Raw genomic sequence first — 15,777 nt, forward strand, 5'->3', positions numbered from 1 at the left:
CAACCAAACAAGCCAAATGTATGAAGCATTCACATTCTAACAACTAAATGAATCAATGTTTCCTTTTTGTTACACTATAACAAACAAACAAGCAAAATGTTTTCTTTTCTTTTCTTTCAGATCTGTTGATTAGTGTAACAAACAAACAAGCAAAATGTTTTTTTTTCTTCCAAATTTGTTGATTATTGTGAAGGCAAGTCATTAATGTTTTTATCAACTATTTATTGTTGAGCAGTTTGTTGGTCAGTCAAGAAGATAGTTAATATATTGGCTCTCAATTGATTGCGTTCTTCCTTGAAAAAAGTAGGCATTATGTTGTTACTGGAAACATATTGCCTCATGATATAGTAAACAATGATTCCACAATCAAGCCTGCAAAAACATTTTGAAAACAAAATATTATAATTTGGTTTCATTGCATTTTTTTTTATAAGAGTGTTTTGTTATTAATCAACTTACGAATTTTCTTCTTATTGTGGGCTGTTGATGACTCTCTCTGTCTCCTATTGAAATTTATCAGGGGCGATGAGAGTTGGCTTCTCTTCCTTTATGTACTTGCCAATAATCTTTCTCTACGACATATAGATTTGTATAATTGTTCTATTAGAAAGTCAGTTGAAACAATTAATGAGAAACCATAGATTTAAATAATAATAAAATATATCACTATATAAATTTTTGATGTATAATTGAGTATGCATCATGATTGATGTATTAGATTAATGGTAAGTTTGATATTGAAAACATTTTTACCATTTCATTTGCGGCATTGAAGTATGGATCTTTACGCATTGCACCCCTTGGTCTCATGGAATTGTAGAATTTCCATGAACCTTCTTCAATATCAAGGACAAGTATTGTTCAATGAAAATTTTGGTGGATTGGGAAGAGAATGTATCTTCCTTTCATGGTTTCAGGCATCAACTTGTTCAGTATTCTCTTTGTTGCTTTCTCATCTTTTGTTGTCAACAAGTGCTAACTAATATAAATAAAAAAAATAAAGTTAATTTAAACTTTTTCAAATTAAATAGGTGGCAAGTATGCAATTTATAGTGATAAATTGAAGTACTTGTATTATAATATCAAGTACTTCAAATAAAAACTTATTTCTTGAATAATTTCCTAGCATAGGTGAGATGCCGTGAAGATCACAAAGAATTTTTTCATTAAACAATTCATAAATATCTGAAAAAAAATGACAAATACTATGTATTACATACATGGCAACTTGAAATGAATATGAATGATGTTGTTCCTTGTTTATGTGCAAGCAAGTGTTCTGCATATGCGTCTATTACCTATGTTGAAAACAAAAAAACAAAATAAGGAATTAATATAAATAAAAAACTAAAATGTTATTTTAATGAGTTACAAATTCAATTTACAATGCTCGCCAAATCTTCACCCTTTAATATTTTGTCAATATCATTTAAATAGACATAGGTTGCATGGTCAGTTCCTTTTGTCAATGTTATAGCAAATTTTATTACTAAATTAGGCAAAGTAAGCAAATCTATCATTGTATAGCAAATTTTATCACTGAATTAGCAAAAATAAGCAAATCTATCATTATATAGCAAACGAACATGAAGATATGATTATTATGAAATTGAATATCATTGATAAATTAATACTGTATGTGCACATTGAAAATAGCTTCAAGTCAAATTTTATCACTTAATTATAATTATGAAAGAAGAAGGGAAGTAAATCCATCATTATAACAAAATTTATCATTCAATTAGGCAAATTAAGTAAATCTATCATTGTTACAATAATTTTTATCATTGAATTAGGCAAAGTAAGGAAATTCGTCATTGTATAGCAAATGTTATCACTCAATTAAAAAAATTAAGCAAATCTATCATTCTTATTGTAAATTTTATCACTGAATTAGACATAGTAAGCAAATCTGTCATTGTATAGCAAATTTTATCACTGAATTAGTAAAAGTAAACAAATCCATCATTGTATAGCAAATGAACATGAAGATATGATTATTATGAAGTTGAATATCACTGATAAATTAATAATGTATGATACACATTGAAAATAGCTTCAAGTCGAATTTTATCAATTAATTATAGTTATGAAAGAAGAAGGGAAGATGAGTATGAATTACGTTTGATTGGCATGTTTGTTAAAGATGAACTAAACAAGGAGAGTAGATGTCCGAATCGGAATATAGATCGAAACGGTGGAAGATTTGTTGGGGATCTGTTCAGAATCGGTATAAAATCAATTGCCGATTTCTTTGGAAACGATGGAAGATTCATCGAAAATCTCTTCGTTTGTTTCGATTTTCAAATCGAAAATCGCCTCAGAATGGTTTCCAAATCTTCACAGGTTCGTCTGCAACAGAACCCTTGAAAAGGTGCGTATGTGTCACGCGCGCAGGAGAGAGCTCGTGATGGCTTCTTTGCTTCACACGTGTGGTGTGATATTGAGGGATAAAATTGGAAATGGAAATAGGACAGGACTTGATTGGTATTAACTTATTTCCATGGGATCAGTTGGTAAGTCCCCTATAAATAAATACCAAACAAATGGTTGAGATTGAAAAAAGATAATTCAACGGGCCTCGAAAAATTGAATGTCCAAGTAGATGATCTACATTTACTAGATTGAGATCTACTTGAGCCCTATAAATTGAATTGTACAATCCAATCCATTAAAGTGAACTAAAAACAATCCTAATCCAAAATATATATCATGAGGCCCAATAGGCTTTTTATTTGTTTTATGCTGCTTCTGTTTTTTTGTGCAATTTTGATTTTTTTTTGGGTGTACATTTGTGGGCGCCATTAAATGACGTGGTATTTTATATAAAAAGACAAATTACTAGTTCTATTTTGGCAATATCTTTAAAAGTTAATTTTTTGTCTTTTTAATTTTTTTTTTAAATCATATCATTTTTTATTATTTTATTTTTTTACGTTTTTAAAAAAAAAGTCAACTTTTAATCTACTTCTCAAAATAGGCCATGATGAAATGACTTTTTTTTCTTGGAAGAATTATAATTTAATGGTATTTTCAAAAAATAATTACATAAAAAATTTCAAAATTTTAATTATTAATATTTATAAAATTTATAAATAATTAAAAAATGTATATTTTTTTGGGGTTAAAGCTACACTAAATTATACTTTGGAATTTTTTTTAAGGTCCCCAGTATTAAGATTTTATAGGATAAAGAACGTGCAATATTTTTATAGTAGTTGAGGTTCCTCAACATTTTTCCAAAAAATTTCGATCCAGAGAAATTTCGATCCAGATAAATTTTGATCCAGAAAAATTTTAAAACACACAAAAATATTTCTCTGTGTTTTGAAATTTCTTTGATTTGCTCAAATTTTTTGATTTTTTCTGTACTTTAAAATTTCTCTAATTTGCTCATAAATTTCTTTTGTTTTGACCAATTTTCTCTGCATTTTGACCAAACCAGATAAAATTAAAACACAAAGAAAACTAAACTAGTCTATTGTTATATGTAACCAGAGAAAATTGAACTATATTCTACTTATATATGTAACTAGAGAGAATTAAAACTCAGAGAAATTGAACTAGTCTACTGATATATGTAGACTAGTGTTGTTACCTAAGCATCATCGCCACAATAATGGCCATATGTTATCATCAATCCAAACATTAACCTTGAGATGCAAGAACTTCTCTTCTGTCTTTTCTTCTTCTTCTACAACATTTTTTACTGAACCCGAGCTTACATTCACCTTTGCAAGTCCTTCGCACCCGCAATTGTTGCTAACCTCGGCCCTAGTTTTGACTACTTAAGCTATGCTATCAACAGAATTGGTGACTTCGTCACCCTTTGAGTTGACCCCAAATCCACATGGGTCACATCTCCATATCCTAAATCGATGGCGTCGCCGATTTCTCCAACAAACTCACCAAAGACCCTCTTCTCAACAACGTCGATATTGCCGCAATTGCTGTCCTCAAGATGCTTAACGTCCGATCGGTTGGCCTCTCCCTCTCCCTCCACAAAGGCTTTCCTTTGGGTAGCAGAGAAGAGCATAGCAGAAAAGAGAATAACATAAAAGAGGAAAAACGAAAGGTTTGGTACGAAAAGAGAGATAAGAGAGAATGAGAGAGTGTATGGATGTGGGTAAGAGATCTTAAACTACAAAAAAAAAAAAAAAAAAAAAAAAAATATAAATATCTTTCATTACTAAGGTCTTGTTTGACATATATTAAAAAAAATTAAAAAGTCAAAAAGTTACTATTATATTTAAGTCACATTATCTATTTATCACATCACTTCAAATTTAACCCATATTTCATAAAAATTTAAATTTCAAATCATCCGTAGAAGTTGAAAAAAAATGTTGGACTAAATTTTTCGTATAATTCTCTCTTTTTTCCTTTTCTATGTAGAGTCACATTTTCTTTCATATGATGATTATGATCTGAAAGTAATAGGGGCATCATTTACGTCCTTTAGCACCTCATGTAATCATTGCTAGCTCATTTTGCAACCCCAATAATGGCATGTGAAAATAAGTCAAACTCGGAATTATAGAATTAAAATTCCCGATGTCTCATGCAATTATGGCTAGAAAATCGTATTATAAAATTAGATAAAATTCTCTTAAATGATATATTCGGTGAAGTTCGTTATTTATAAGAGAATTATGTTCAGTTTTATAATAAAATTTTATAAATAAAAAAAAAACAAATGTAATTTATAAGTAAAGACAAACCGACAATCTAAGCATTTTTCAAATAGTTTTTATCATAAGAATAGTTGTACATTCCAATCATTGAACCAAATGAAACGCACACCATCTCATGATTGAGTCTGCAACTTTCAATTACATAGAATTAACTTCTTTTTTTTTTTGGGTGGAGCACACCTCCAGTGGATCTACTCTGCCTGCAAGTATCATCAATCAAATAAAATCAGAGATTATGAAAGAAAAAAAAATGGTTTGAGCAAAATGAAAATGGTAGGTGTTTTAATTTTTATTTTTTATGTTTTGAAAAACAAAACATTGAAAAGTTGGAACTCACCAGGCTATCTCGTCCAGAATTACAAGCAGGTCTTCTCGGGGGGAGCTGTTGATGAGGGGTTCTCTGCAAAATTACCAAGTTTAATTAGTAAGACATTTAGAGCATGTTTGGCAGCATGGAACTAATGGTATGGAAATTAGGATGGTGTTCAATTCTAATTCCACGCTGCCAAACAAAGCCTACAAGGAAGATTTGTAAAATAATCAAATGATCATATATACCTGTAACTTTGGCTGTAAAGTCTCAATAGCAACTGCTGATTTTTGGTTCACTCCTGCACCTTGCTGCTCCAAATATGGATTGGCAAAAAAATGGAAAATTGAGACCAATAACAGCAAGGCAACAATGTTGAACAAATATTTCGCTTAACTTAAAAATTATGTTTGAATGGCGAGAATCTCATTGCTGAAATCGCATTTGCTAGTAATGAAATTATTGTGTCAATGCAACTTATGTGTTTAGATTAGCTAGGTGGAAAATAATCACTGCACTGTTTGGTTTTGTTTTCAAATTTTGTTTTTAACAAATTGAAATTAGTTTGACGAACATAAATATAAATATATTTTAAAAAAATTAAAATATTTTTTTCACCAAACAAGTTTAAAGTTGCATAAAATTACAATCTTTGTCTTGCATGCATTCAAACGACGAAAAAAAACTGGAATGAAATTTCATTTTTTTTCTTTTCATTCTTGCAGTCTTAGAATATAAAAAATCGATGCACACTTGAGCTTAAGACCCACTTTTTTTTTTTTTTTTTTAATGCAATAATTAACCTCCTAAACTTATATATATATATATATATTTTTTTTTTCTTTTAGTTAAATAAAAGACCCATATTTTCATCTAGTCATATGTATGTGAGGTAAATAAATACCTTGCATAAGGCCCAATCTGCAGAATCAAAGAAGGCACGTTCATGATCCTGCAACCATCACACAATAACAATGAAATTGTTGATTTATTAGTCAAAATATATTTAATTACCAAGTCAAAACCATACAACACAAAATAGGTTACTTAAATAGTGCTTGCCTTGGAGATCAAAGGCTTTTTCTTTGGAACAAGTCCTCCATATTTCTTCCCACTGGATGCCACCTGTTTATTATTCCCCCCACCATCAAATTTGTTGTAACTTTCATAATGAGTACCCTATTTTAACTTTTTTCAATCTATAGAAAAAAAGAAAAGAAAAGAAAAGAAAAACCAATATCGTACAATGACTAGGCTCAAACTTGATCAGGGCCTAATCCAACCTCAAAATTTGGACAAACACATAATAGAGAGGTCTTTGAAATGTCAAAGAAAAAACATATAAGAAATAGAGTGTAGAATGTAGTATTAGATGCAAAACATGAATAAAACTTGACCCAGTTTTTGTCCTCCTAACCCACTACTTGCTACCCTTGAGCACACCTAGCCAAATCTTGAAACTTCTTTCTGAACAAGTAAAGTCATATTAGTAAGTTGGCCTTTGACTGCACTCCAATTCAAACATGGTGGTGCCTAACTCATATTGACCAATTACTTGCCAAGAAGAAGTATTTAGGTAAAAATCAATAATACATACATACCAACAGAAAAAATAAAATGTGCATCAAAACTAAATACAACTATTTCACATAGACAAGACTCATAGATTTAGTGAGATCCGTCTCATATGAAAGAATTGTATCTAATTCTATGATCAAATTCTGTCTGTAACAAATTTAAACATGCACCACACACTTTTTTTTTTTTTATTTGTCTTGAAGAACAAAAATCCAAAACACATTGGCTGCTTGAAGACCAGCCACAACTAGAGCATTGATAAAAATATTTCAATTACTTCCCTTTGAGAAAAGTCCAACATTATTCAATTGAGACAGCCCAACAACCATTTTGGTTCTCTATAATTGTACAATACACTACATATATATATATAATTGTTTTGCAAATTTAAATTCATAGAATGTACTAAAACTTCATTTATTTACTTTCCATGTGAAAAAAATTAAAACTCTGCCGACACTGCTCAATGGAATAATTTAGCAAAGCTTGTGTGTCTTATTAGTTGTATCTAATTAAAAGTCATCATAACAACTACTTTAGATCAACGGGACCACATAAACTATTACGGTAGAGTGTGTCACACGTGATTACTTTTTCCTCATGGAGCCCTATAAAAATCTACATTATATTCCTTCCCATTTCCTTTTGGCCAATTTTTGGCCAATTATAATATATATATATATATATATATAATAATATCTCTCCATATATAGAGATGACGTTTCGGTCCATATTTAGGATGTGAAAACAAACAAAATAAAGAAACAAATTTCACCCAAATAAAAAAAATATATATATATATATATATATAAATATGTCACTTGTTATTTTGGTTCATCTTTAGACTGTGAAGAACACACAAAATAAAATAAAATAAAAAGACAAATTTAACCCAAATAAAAAAATATTTAATATATAAATATATCACACGATTTTTGGGTCCATATTTAGGAAGTGAACAAAACAATAAAGAAACAAAATAAACCCAAATAAATACAAAATCTGGCAACCCAAATCTTCAAAATTAAAACTAGTTTTGATTACACATGTTTGCCATGTGTACAGTGGACAGCTCACACGTGTGGTGAGTCATGCAATCAGGACAGTTTGATCCTCCATCAAGTAAAAAATATTTGGTGCAATGGTGCTCTGGAGCGTCATATAGCGATACTCCTCACCAATCACAATGTATTTCTTATTTCTTATTATTTCTTAATTAGGCAACACAAAATTATGAATCACATTTTTTTTATCAATCAAAACACCCTTAAATAACACCTGACAATGTCTTATGGCCAACCAATAACTTGTCCCTTCAAGTGCCGTTTATCCACAATGTGGACCCACTCATCTACAACTCTATCAACATCAGAATTTCTTTTTGATTGCTTATCAAAGGGATGGTCCAAGGATTGAATGGCCTAGATTGATCTGTGATTTGGGTAAGACCACCAAATTCTATGGTTATCACACATCATCAATAATTTCTTTATTTCTCTTGGTCCAAAAAGAAAAAAAAAAAAAAAAATTCTTAAATTTTTTAGGTTATTATTTTACAGAAGAGTCTTTTCAAAATAGATGTAAGACTGCTAACATTTTATTTTTTCAAAAAGTGACCCTATTTTTATTTTTTAGAAGTTTCTTTATGTTTTTGTTTGTATTTCTAAATTTCCTTATTCCTTGTTTTACAACACTTGCAATAGTGGAATTATACAAGAATATCAAAATATAAAATTTTTAAGATATAATTTAGTAATTATAAATATTTTGAGACAAGAGAATAAAAATATTAAGTTCAGTAGAAAATTACGTGTCAAACTCTTGTGATAGTGTCCCAACCACATTGGATGATTTCTTCATAGAGAATGACAAGCATAAGAGGATAGATGAAGATTGAACATGAATGATACATGTACCATTATATATTTATATGTATATATAAATACCAAAAAAAAAAAATAGTACCTCTTGTTCTTGGGTAGCAATATACTCTTCACAACTTCTGCTGTAATCTGCCATCTCTCAGCTATATATCTATCCTGTTTCATCATTCAACCATATCACCAATCACACACACACACATATATATATACAGAATTAACCAAAACCAAATTGAAAATTTCAAACTACAAAAACCTTTTGAAATTGGGTTTGTGTATTCCTCAGAGAGAGAGAGAGAGAGAGAGAGAGAGAGAGAGAAGGCAGTGATGAAATGGGCAGGACAAACACGAACCCTTATATAAGGCCATGATCATATATAAGACTCACGACCCACAAGCCGAATGAGATAAAATTAAAGTGGTCACAATTCACAACCCCATATAGTCAAAAAGACTATAATAATATAACTCACCCAAGAGAGAGAGAGAGAGAGAGAGAGAGAGAGAGAGAGAATCTGCCATTACCTTGAAGTGGAGGAAGGGAGAGAAGCAAGCAAAGGAGATAAAAAGTGAAGGGAGAGAGAGAAGAGGAGTTAGAGAAAAAGGGTTGAGTAAGAAGGTGAGATAAGAATATATATATATATATATGTATGATATGATATGTAATATTATGGTAGATTTGGAAACTAAGTGCTAACTAACTTGCAAAGAGTCTATAAGATCTTTTTAAGAAGAGGTTGGTGGGTGAGGGTGAGGTAGGGTGGGAGGTGTTGGAGGAGGAGACGACTAAAATTAAGGTGGGGTTAGGTTGAGTATATAAATATTATATACAAAAATTCATACTACATGATATAACATATTTGTATTAATTTATTGCTACTTTTCTTACAAAAATATGTAGTGGAATTTATTCTTAATTTCTCATAAAATTTTGTTTGTAAATTATTTATATATACATAAAGATTAGGAAAAATTACGTTGATATTCCTGGTATTTTAGTATTTGTATCATTTTGATTTATGTAATTTTAATTGACTCAATTTTAATTTTAAATTTATAATTTTATCTCAATTTAATCAAATTGCTGACAATTGTTAATTTTTTTTTAATAAAAAATATGCATATAAGTAACACATGTCATTATTTTAGAGGCAAAATTATAAATTTGCTTAATTTGGTGAGTTAACCTTAACCAATTCAGTGATTATTTTTTATTAAAAACACTAACGACATTATTAATTGGATAAAATCAACAAAAAAAATCTAAAATTAAATATCAAAATTGAACCAATTAAAAATGTAAGAATTAAAATGACACAAGAAATAAAATATAAAAATTATTGATGTAATTTTTCTTAAGAATTATATATATATCTATTTTATTATATAAAATACACATTACATAAAACACACACTCGATTTAGCAAAATTATGTCACTTAATTTTTTATGTCCAAATTACTCTGATATAATTATTCAAGTTTTGTAATTTTAAATTTTAAATTTTTTTTGTTTTTTTCATCCACATGTTACATGTACAAACATGGCATATGTATGTTAGGTTTCTAAAATGTACTAATATGAGTTCGTATGGTTTAGGGCGTTACGACATCAACATCGGTTAGTTCCAAGCTGATCCAGACCGTACAATCTCGCACGTGCTTGTCACCCGCCGACGCCGTTACCGACACCTCTTTCCCACTTTACACACTTGTGAGTTATGTATTTTAGTTTTAACAATAATTCATCCCACTAAAAATATCACCACTAATAGCATTAATACATTAAAAAAGTAAAAAAAAAAAAATACAACTCTAAGACCAAAACATTACATCATTAATGACAGGACCCACTGTCACCTAATTAGTGGGAGCACTAATTAATGCTCCCAAGCATTTTTCTTTTAGTTTTGGTTTTAGTTTTAGTTTTGGCTTGTCTGGTTTTTCTCTTTTTTTTTTTCGATCCGTTTGGGGACTTACCTTTTTAGCTAAAAAGCCAAAAAGTTACCTTTTTAGCCAAAAAGCCAACAACTCATACCAAAAAGTCAAAGATTCTCTTTTCTCTCTACTTTTTGCACATCTTTTCGTAATTAGCCAAAAAGTCATCCCAAACATATAAGTTTTTTTTACCTACATTTTTAGCCAAATAGCCAAAAAATTACTAAATTAGCCTGTTCCCAAACGAGGCCTCAATGTCCGGTTTTTCTCTAGAGGACTCGGATTCCACAGCCTCTGATGTATATGAATTGAATTGTTTATAAATAAATACACCTCGGCACGTTAAGGTTTAGTAACATTTACGTTTTTAATTTTTTTTTATATTTATAAAAATTTTAAATAATAATTTGTTTTGTAAAAATTTTAATTTATAAATCAGTGGTCTCAGTTTATAAATTTGGCCAAAAAATAAAAAAATAAAAAATGTGTTTCCGTTTTGATTTTGAGTTTTTTTTTTTTTTTTTTTTTTTTTTTTTTTTTTTTTTTTTACCACCCAACACTAGCCACCACCTGCCACCATTTTTCACCACCGTCTTCGGCCACCTGCCACCACCACTCACCGCCCACCTGCAACCACCAGCCATCACCAGCCACCCCTCGCCACCACCACTACTACCACCACCCACCATTCACCTGTCACCACCCACCACCCGCCACTACCATCCACCGCCCGCCACTACCACCCGCCACTTACTTGCCACCACCACTTACCACCCACCTGCCATCACCATCTACCACCTGCCACCACCAGCCACCCACCACCACCACCAGCTACCTGCTACCCACTCGCCACTCACTTGCCACCACCCCCCGCCACCCACTTGCCACCACCACCCGCCACCCACTCGCAACCACCAGCCACCGTTACCCACCCACTCACCACCACCACCACCCGCCACCATCCACCACTACCCGGCATCCGCCACCCACCACCTGCTGCCACCACCGCCACCACCCACTCGCTACTACCCACCACTCGCCACTGTCACCTACCCACCCACCATCACCACCCACCACTACCCGCCATCCGCCACTCACCCGCCGCCGCCACCACCACCACCCACTCGCTACAACCCACCACCCGCCACCGTCACCCACCCACCCACCCACCACCACCACCACCACCCGCCACCACCACCATCCGCCGCCACCACCCACCTGCCACCCCCACCCACCACCCGCCGCCACCACCATCACCACCACCACCACCACCACCACCACCCACTCGCTACCATCCACCACCGTCACTCATCCACCCACCACCACCAGCTACCTACCACCCACCGTCACCACTTTCCACCACCGTCTACCGCCGCCACTTGCTATTTCTCACTCTTTTTTATATTTTAAAATTTTTTAAAATATTTTGTCAATTACCAAACGCGTTTGTAGTTTATATTTTTCAAAAAATAAACAAAAACCAGTTTATAAAATTTTTATAAATATAAACTGAAAATGTAAACGTTACCAAACACACCCTAAGAGTTTAAATATGAAACTCGTTCAGTAACTGAAACAAACTCGAGGTCGAATAAACTCAACTCATTTATTTTTATTTAAATTATATAATAAATATATTATTTAGATATATTAAATAATATATATACATAATAGTAAAAATACATTATTTATATATTAAATAATATTAATAATATTTTTATTTAAATAATAATAATAATATTAAAAAAATCTTATCGAGTTGAACTCGAATTTCATTAATATTAACGAGTTGAGTCAAGTTCAACCCCAGTTACTTATTGAACCAAGTTCGAGCTCAATAAATAAATGAGCCGAGTTCAAGCTCAATAAAATTTAGCTCGACTCATTTGCAGCCCTAATAGGCGCCATATGAATTGGTTGACTGTTGTGTTTTAATTTTTTTTAATTTTTAATGTTTGATAATGTTTGAATTAGTTTATGCGTATCTCAATTACTTTCGCATAACCAATCCCACCGTCTAGTGTTGTACTTTATGATGGGCCTATTGCAAATCTATTTTCATGATTCCGATTGTTTACTTTTTAAAAATTGTTGAATATATTATATATATAAAAAAATTAATTAATTACATATTGATCAAGTCACATTTATTTTAAAAAATATATAAAATTTATATAATTTTAAGAAATATTATTTAATCCCATGATTACAGATTCAATCAATCTAAATAAGAATTCCGATCATTAAAATATGCCCACTGTGGACATATTTTTGGGTCACAATCTCGGGTTCATAGTCTTATCTCACAAACTGATTGAATTTTATTAGTCTATCTCACAAACTGATTGAATTTTATTTTACTTTTTATTTATAATTTTCAAAGAAAACTATTCTAACAGATTTGGCCCATATGTATGTCCTTTTAAAAGCAGGGACATGGTTTTTTTTTTTTTTTTTTTTTTTTTTTTTTGAAGAAAAAGAAACCGGTGGAACAAGTGAATCGAATTAATTTGGTCTAAATTGCTGATGTTGTCTGATTTTTATTAACTTCATTCTGGTTTCAATTTTGAAAATTGTTGAATTGTTCAAATCAGTTTGATTTTTGATTCTAAAGTTTTGGTTAGCTCTAAATTGAACTGGACAGTTATATATTTATTTAGTTATAGTTTTTTTGTATGGAAAAATAAGAATATAGAAGTTACTAGTGACATTTTAAACATTAATTTTGATTGTAAGATTATAAAATTTAATCAACTTAACTAAATTAATTATTTTTAGTATGTTTAGGAGTATAAAATATATACTATATATCTTGTTATATAATTTTTTAGAACTATATTGTTAGAAGGAACCAACTCGGTTTCTATAGTTTGGGTATTATTCTGACCAATTTGATTCGTGAACATCTCTAATAAGACACACGACAATTTTTTCTCTTATATTTTTTTAATAAATATGTTATATATACATATATTCCTTTATCATTGAGACTGTATGATAAACCAAACTTATCATAACTTTGCCAAGAGAACTCAAACTCTTTTATTTTTCGAATATAATTTTTTTTCAAAAATGCTAGAGACCTCAAAAATTTTACCAAAAGTTTTATCAAATGTCTCACAGTGGACCCACATGGGACCCACATTGTGTGGGTCTCACACCCATGTGAGACATTTGGTAAAACTTTTGGTAGAATATTACATTGTGTGAGTCTCACACCATGTGAGACATTTGGTAAAACTTTCGGTAGAATATTTGGGGTCTTTAGCATTACTCATTTTTTGTTTGTTTGTTTTTTTATTTTGATTGTGTGAATTAATCAAGGGGTATGAAACTCAGAATAATAATTATAGAAAAAGACCCAAGGAACCAACCACATCACAATAAACAACAACGTTTAAAATTATATAACGGCTACGTTTTTTTGTGTTATCTAGATATTACACTTTAAAAAATATTATCCAAGAGGTGTTTGTTATTTTCCTAATTTTCACATCAATATGACCGTTATTTAACGGTTAAGAATGCTTGTCTCTTTCAGATGTGGCTATTGATTTAAGAATTTTCAAACCTTTGAATGGATTAAGCTGTGCTTTCCTACATATAAATTAGATTAGGTGCTTCGGAACTTTTCTTAGGAGGCCTTAAGACGAAATACATGAAGATCTAGTTAAGTGTGAGAACAAAAATTAAATTAATTAATTTATTTATTTTGAATAGGAACAAAATGAAAATGACAAAATCTACACCTTGAAGTTCAAGTTGGTCTGACTGAGAAAATGCTTCCTAAAAAATGATGAGCCAGATGAGATTAGGGCAAGACTAAATAAGATTATTCACTTAATTAGCATATCATACTACCAAGTTAAGATATTAATTTTTACTCATTTAGATTCTGGAATTGTCAAAATATTTATTTTAGATTCTTAATCTTATTTGTCTTTATAATTGTGAACTAGTGACCTTTGCCATGACACATATAGTGTGTTTTGCGATTCTTTATTTATTGGAAGTATCGTGTAAATAATATCATATAGTACTACCAAACAGGATTTAAGAGTATTTTTAATTTTTATTTTTTGATTATCAAATTTTGAATTGAAGAAATGAGATAGACTCCATCTAGTCTTCACTTGGGTTAGGGGAAGTTTTGTAGGGGTGGGCTTTCTAAAAAGCCCATTATTGTTGAGGACAAAAAGAAGAGCATGCAGTTGATGGGAGATTCTATTTACGCTCAAAAAATGTTTAAAAGAGTTCAATTTTTTAGTACATTTTATTTTATTATTTAGGGTTTTAATTTATTTTTAATATACTTCCCCCCTCCTCTCCTTCCAAAATTATCCTTTTAAGATACACTTAAATAATAAAAAAATTCAAATTAATTTTAAAAAATATTTCTTTTATTCACGTACAGACATAGAATATTATCAGGAAACCTGGCACCGATAAAGACTTGGCACTAGCAAAGGAGAAGGAGAACGCTGAAGGAGGACGAGGAATATTCAACATGTTTTTGTCATTATTGTTCGGACTTCTAGAACCGAACAAAGTGAATTTGTTCGGATTTCAAGAATCGAACAAATTCACTTTTTTCGGCTGTCCACTGACGAACAAAGTGAAATTATTCAGTTATGAAAGTCCGAACAATAATAACAAAAAACATGTTGAATATTCGCTTTATGTAAAAAAAATACAGAAATCAATAATTGTACTTTGATATTTATGTGAATAGTTACTTCTTCTTTGATGGGATTGTTTCAAAAAATTATTTTCATTTTTACTCTCATCCACTGTTTGGCTTGTTCAAACTTTCTTCTAGTTACAAGTAATAATATAATAAAAAAACAATGATTTTGATGATAATTGTGAGTTTTGGTGGGGTGGATTGAAGTTTTAAAGTGAGGAAGAAGAAGAAGAGAAAATAATTGAAATTTAGGAAAGAATTAAGATGAAGAGATTTGAATAGAAAGAATACGTATAATTGACTAGGGTACACTATGAGAAAAAAAAATATTTTATTTTAATATTTAATATGTTTTATCCTTATTAATAAATTTATATTAAAATATAATAGAAATTAAAATTTTAAAATTTGTAATCTACGGATAATTTTTGGTTAAAATAAAATGGCCTGCAGTTGATTGATTACATCTCGTCTTTGAGCTGGGCAGAAGAAAAAATAGAGTATGACCTGAACTCAAAGTCACTTTTTTATTTTTTTATATTTTTTATTTTTAAAGTGTAGTAGTAAGAAAATATGCATTTTTTATTTTAAATTTGTTTCATCTTGTTTTTTTGGTTGTATAAAGTAATTTTGTTAAAAGGGGAGATCAAGAAAGTAAAAATCATTCAAGAATATGGACAACTATTGCATCAAGG

General features: G+C 30.7%; 1 protein-coding gene and 1 long non-coding RNA gene across 6 annotated transcripts; both read right to left on the reverse strand.

Moving 5' to 3' along the window:
- LOC114269416 (uncharacterized) lies at positions 1–4,161 on the reverse strand. The gene is made up of 4 exons (XR_003631597.2): positions 1,221–4,161; positions 754–979; positions 460–572; positions 1–372 (listed from the first exon to the last, which is right to left on the reverse strand). It is a non-coding gene; the product is annotated as an uncharacterized LOC114269416 (long non-coding RNA).
- Positions 4,162–4,735: 574 nt separating this feature from the next.
- Positions 4,736–10,654, reverse strand: LOC114269398 (cAMP-regulated phosphoprotein 19-related protein). 5 transcript variants are annotated; one of them, XM_028210698.2, is made up of 7 exons: positions 8,988–10,654; positions 8,548–8,621; positions 6,067–6,129; positions 5,909–5,956; positions 5,253–5,315; positions 5,032–5,094; positions 4,736–4,894 (listed from the first exon to the last, which is right to left on the reverse strand). In XM_028210698.2, exons 2-7 carry the CDS (start codon positions 8,599–8,601, stop codon positions 4,886–4,888), a joined length of 300 nt encoding a protein of 99 aa, XP_028066499.1. In that variant the 5' UTR covers positions 8,602–8,621; positions 8,988–10,654; the 3' UTR covers positions 4,736–4,885. The 5 variants fall into 5 exon arrangements, with proteins under 5 accessions (XP_028066499.1, XP_028066500.1, XP_028066501.1 ...); XM_028210699.2 differs by having other exon boundaries at positions 8,719–10,654; XM_028210700.2 differs by having other exon boundaries at positions 8,548–8,616; positions 8,988–9,289.
- Positions 10,655–15,777: the final 5,123 nt, after the last annotated feature.

The sequence above is a fragment of the Camellia sinensis genome, chromosome 6 (assembly GCF_055761805.1).
Source record: "Camellia sinensis isolate YWXY chromosome 6, ASM5576180v1, whole genome shotgun sequence".
Classification (NCBI taxonomy): domain Eukaryota; kingdom Viridiplantae; phylum Streptophyta; class Magnoliopsida; order Ericales; family Theaceae; genus Camellia; species Camellia sinensis.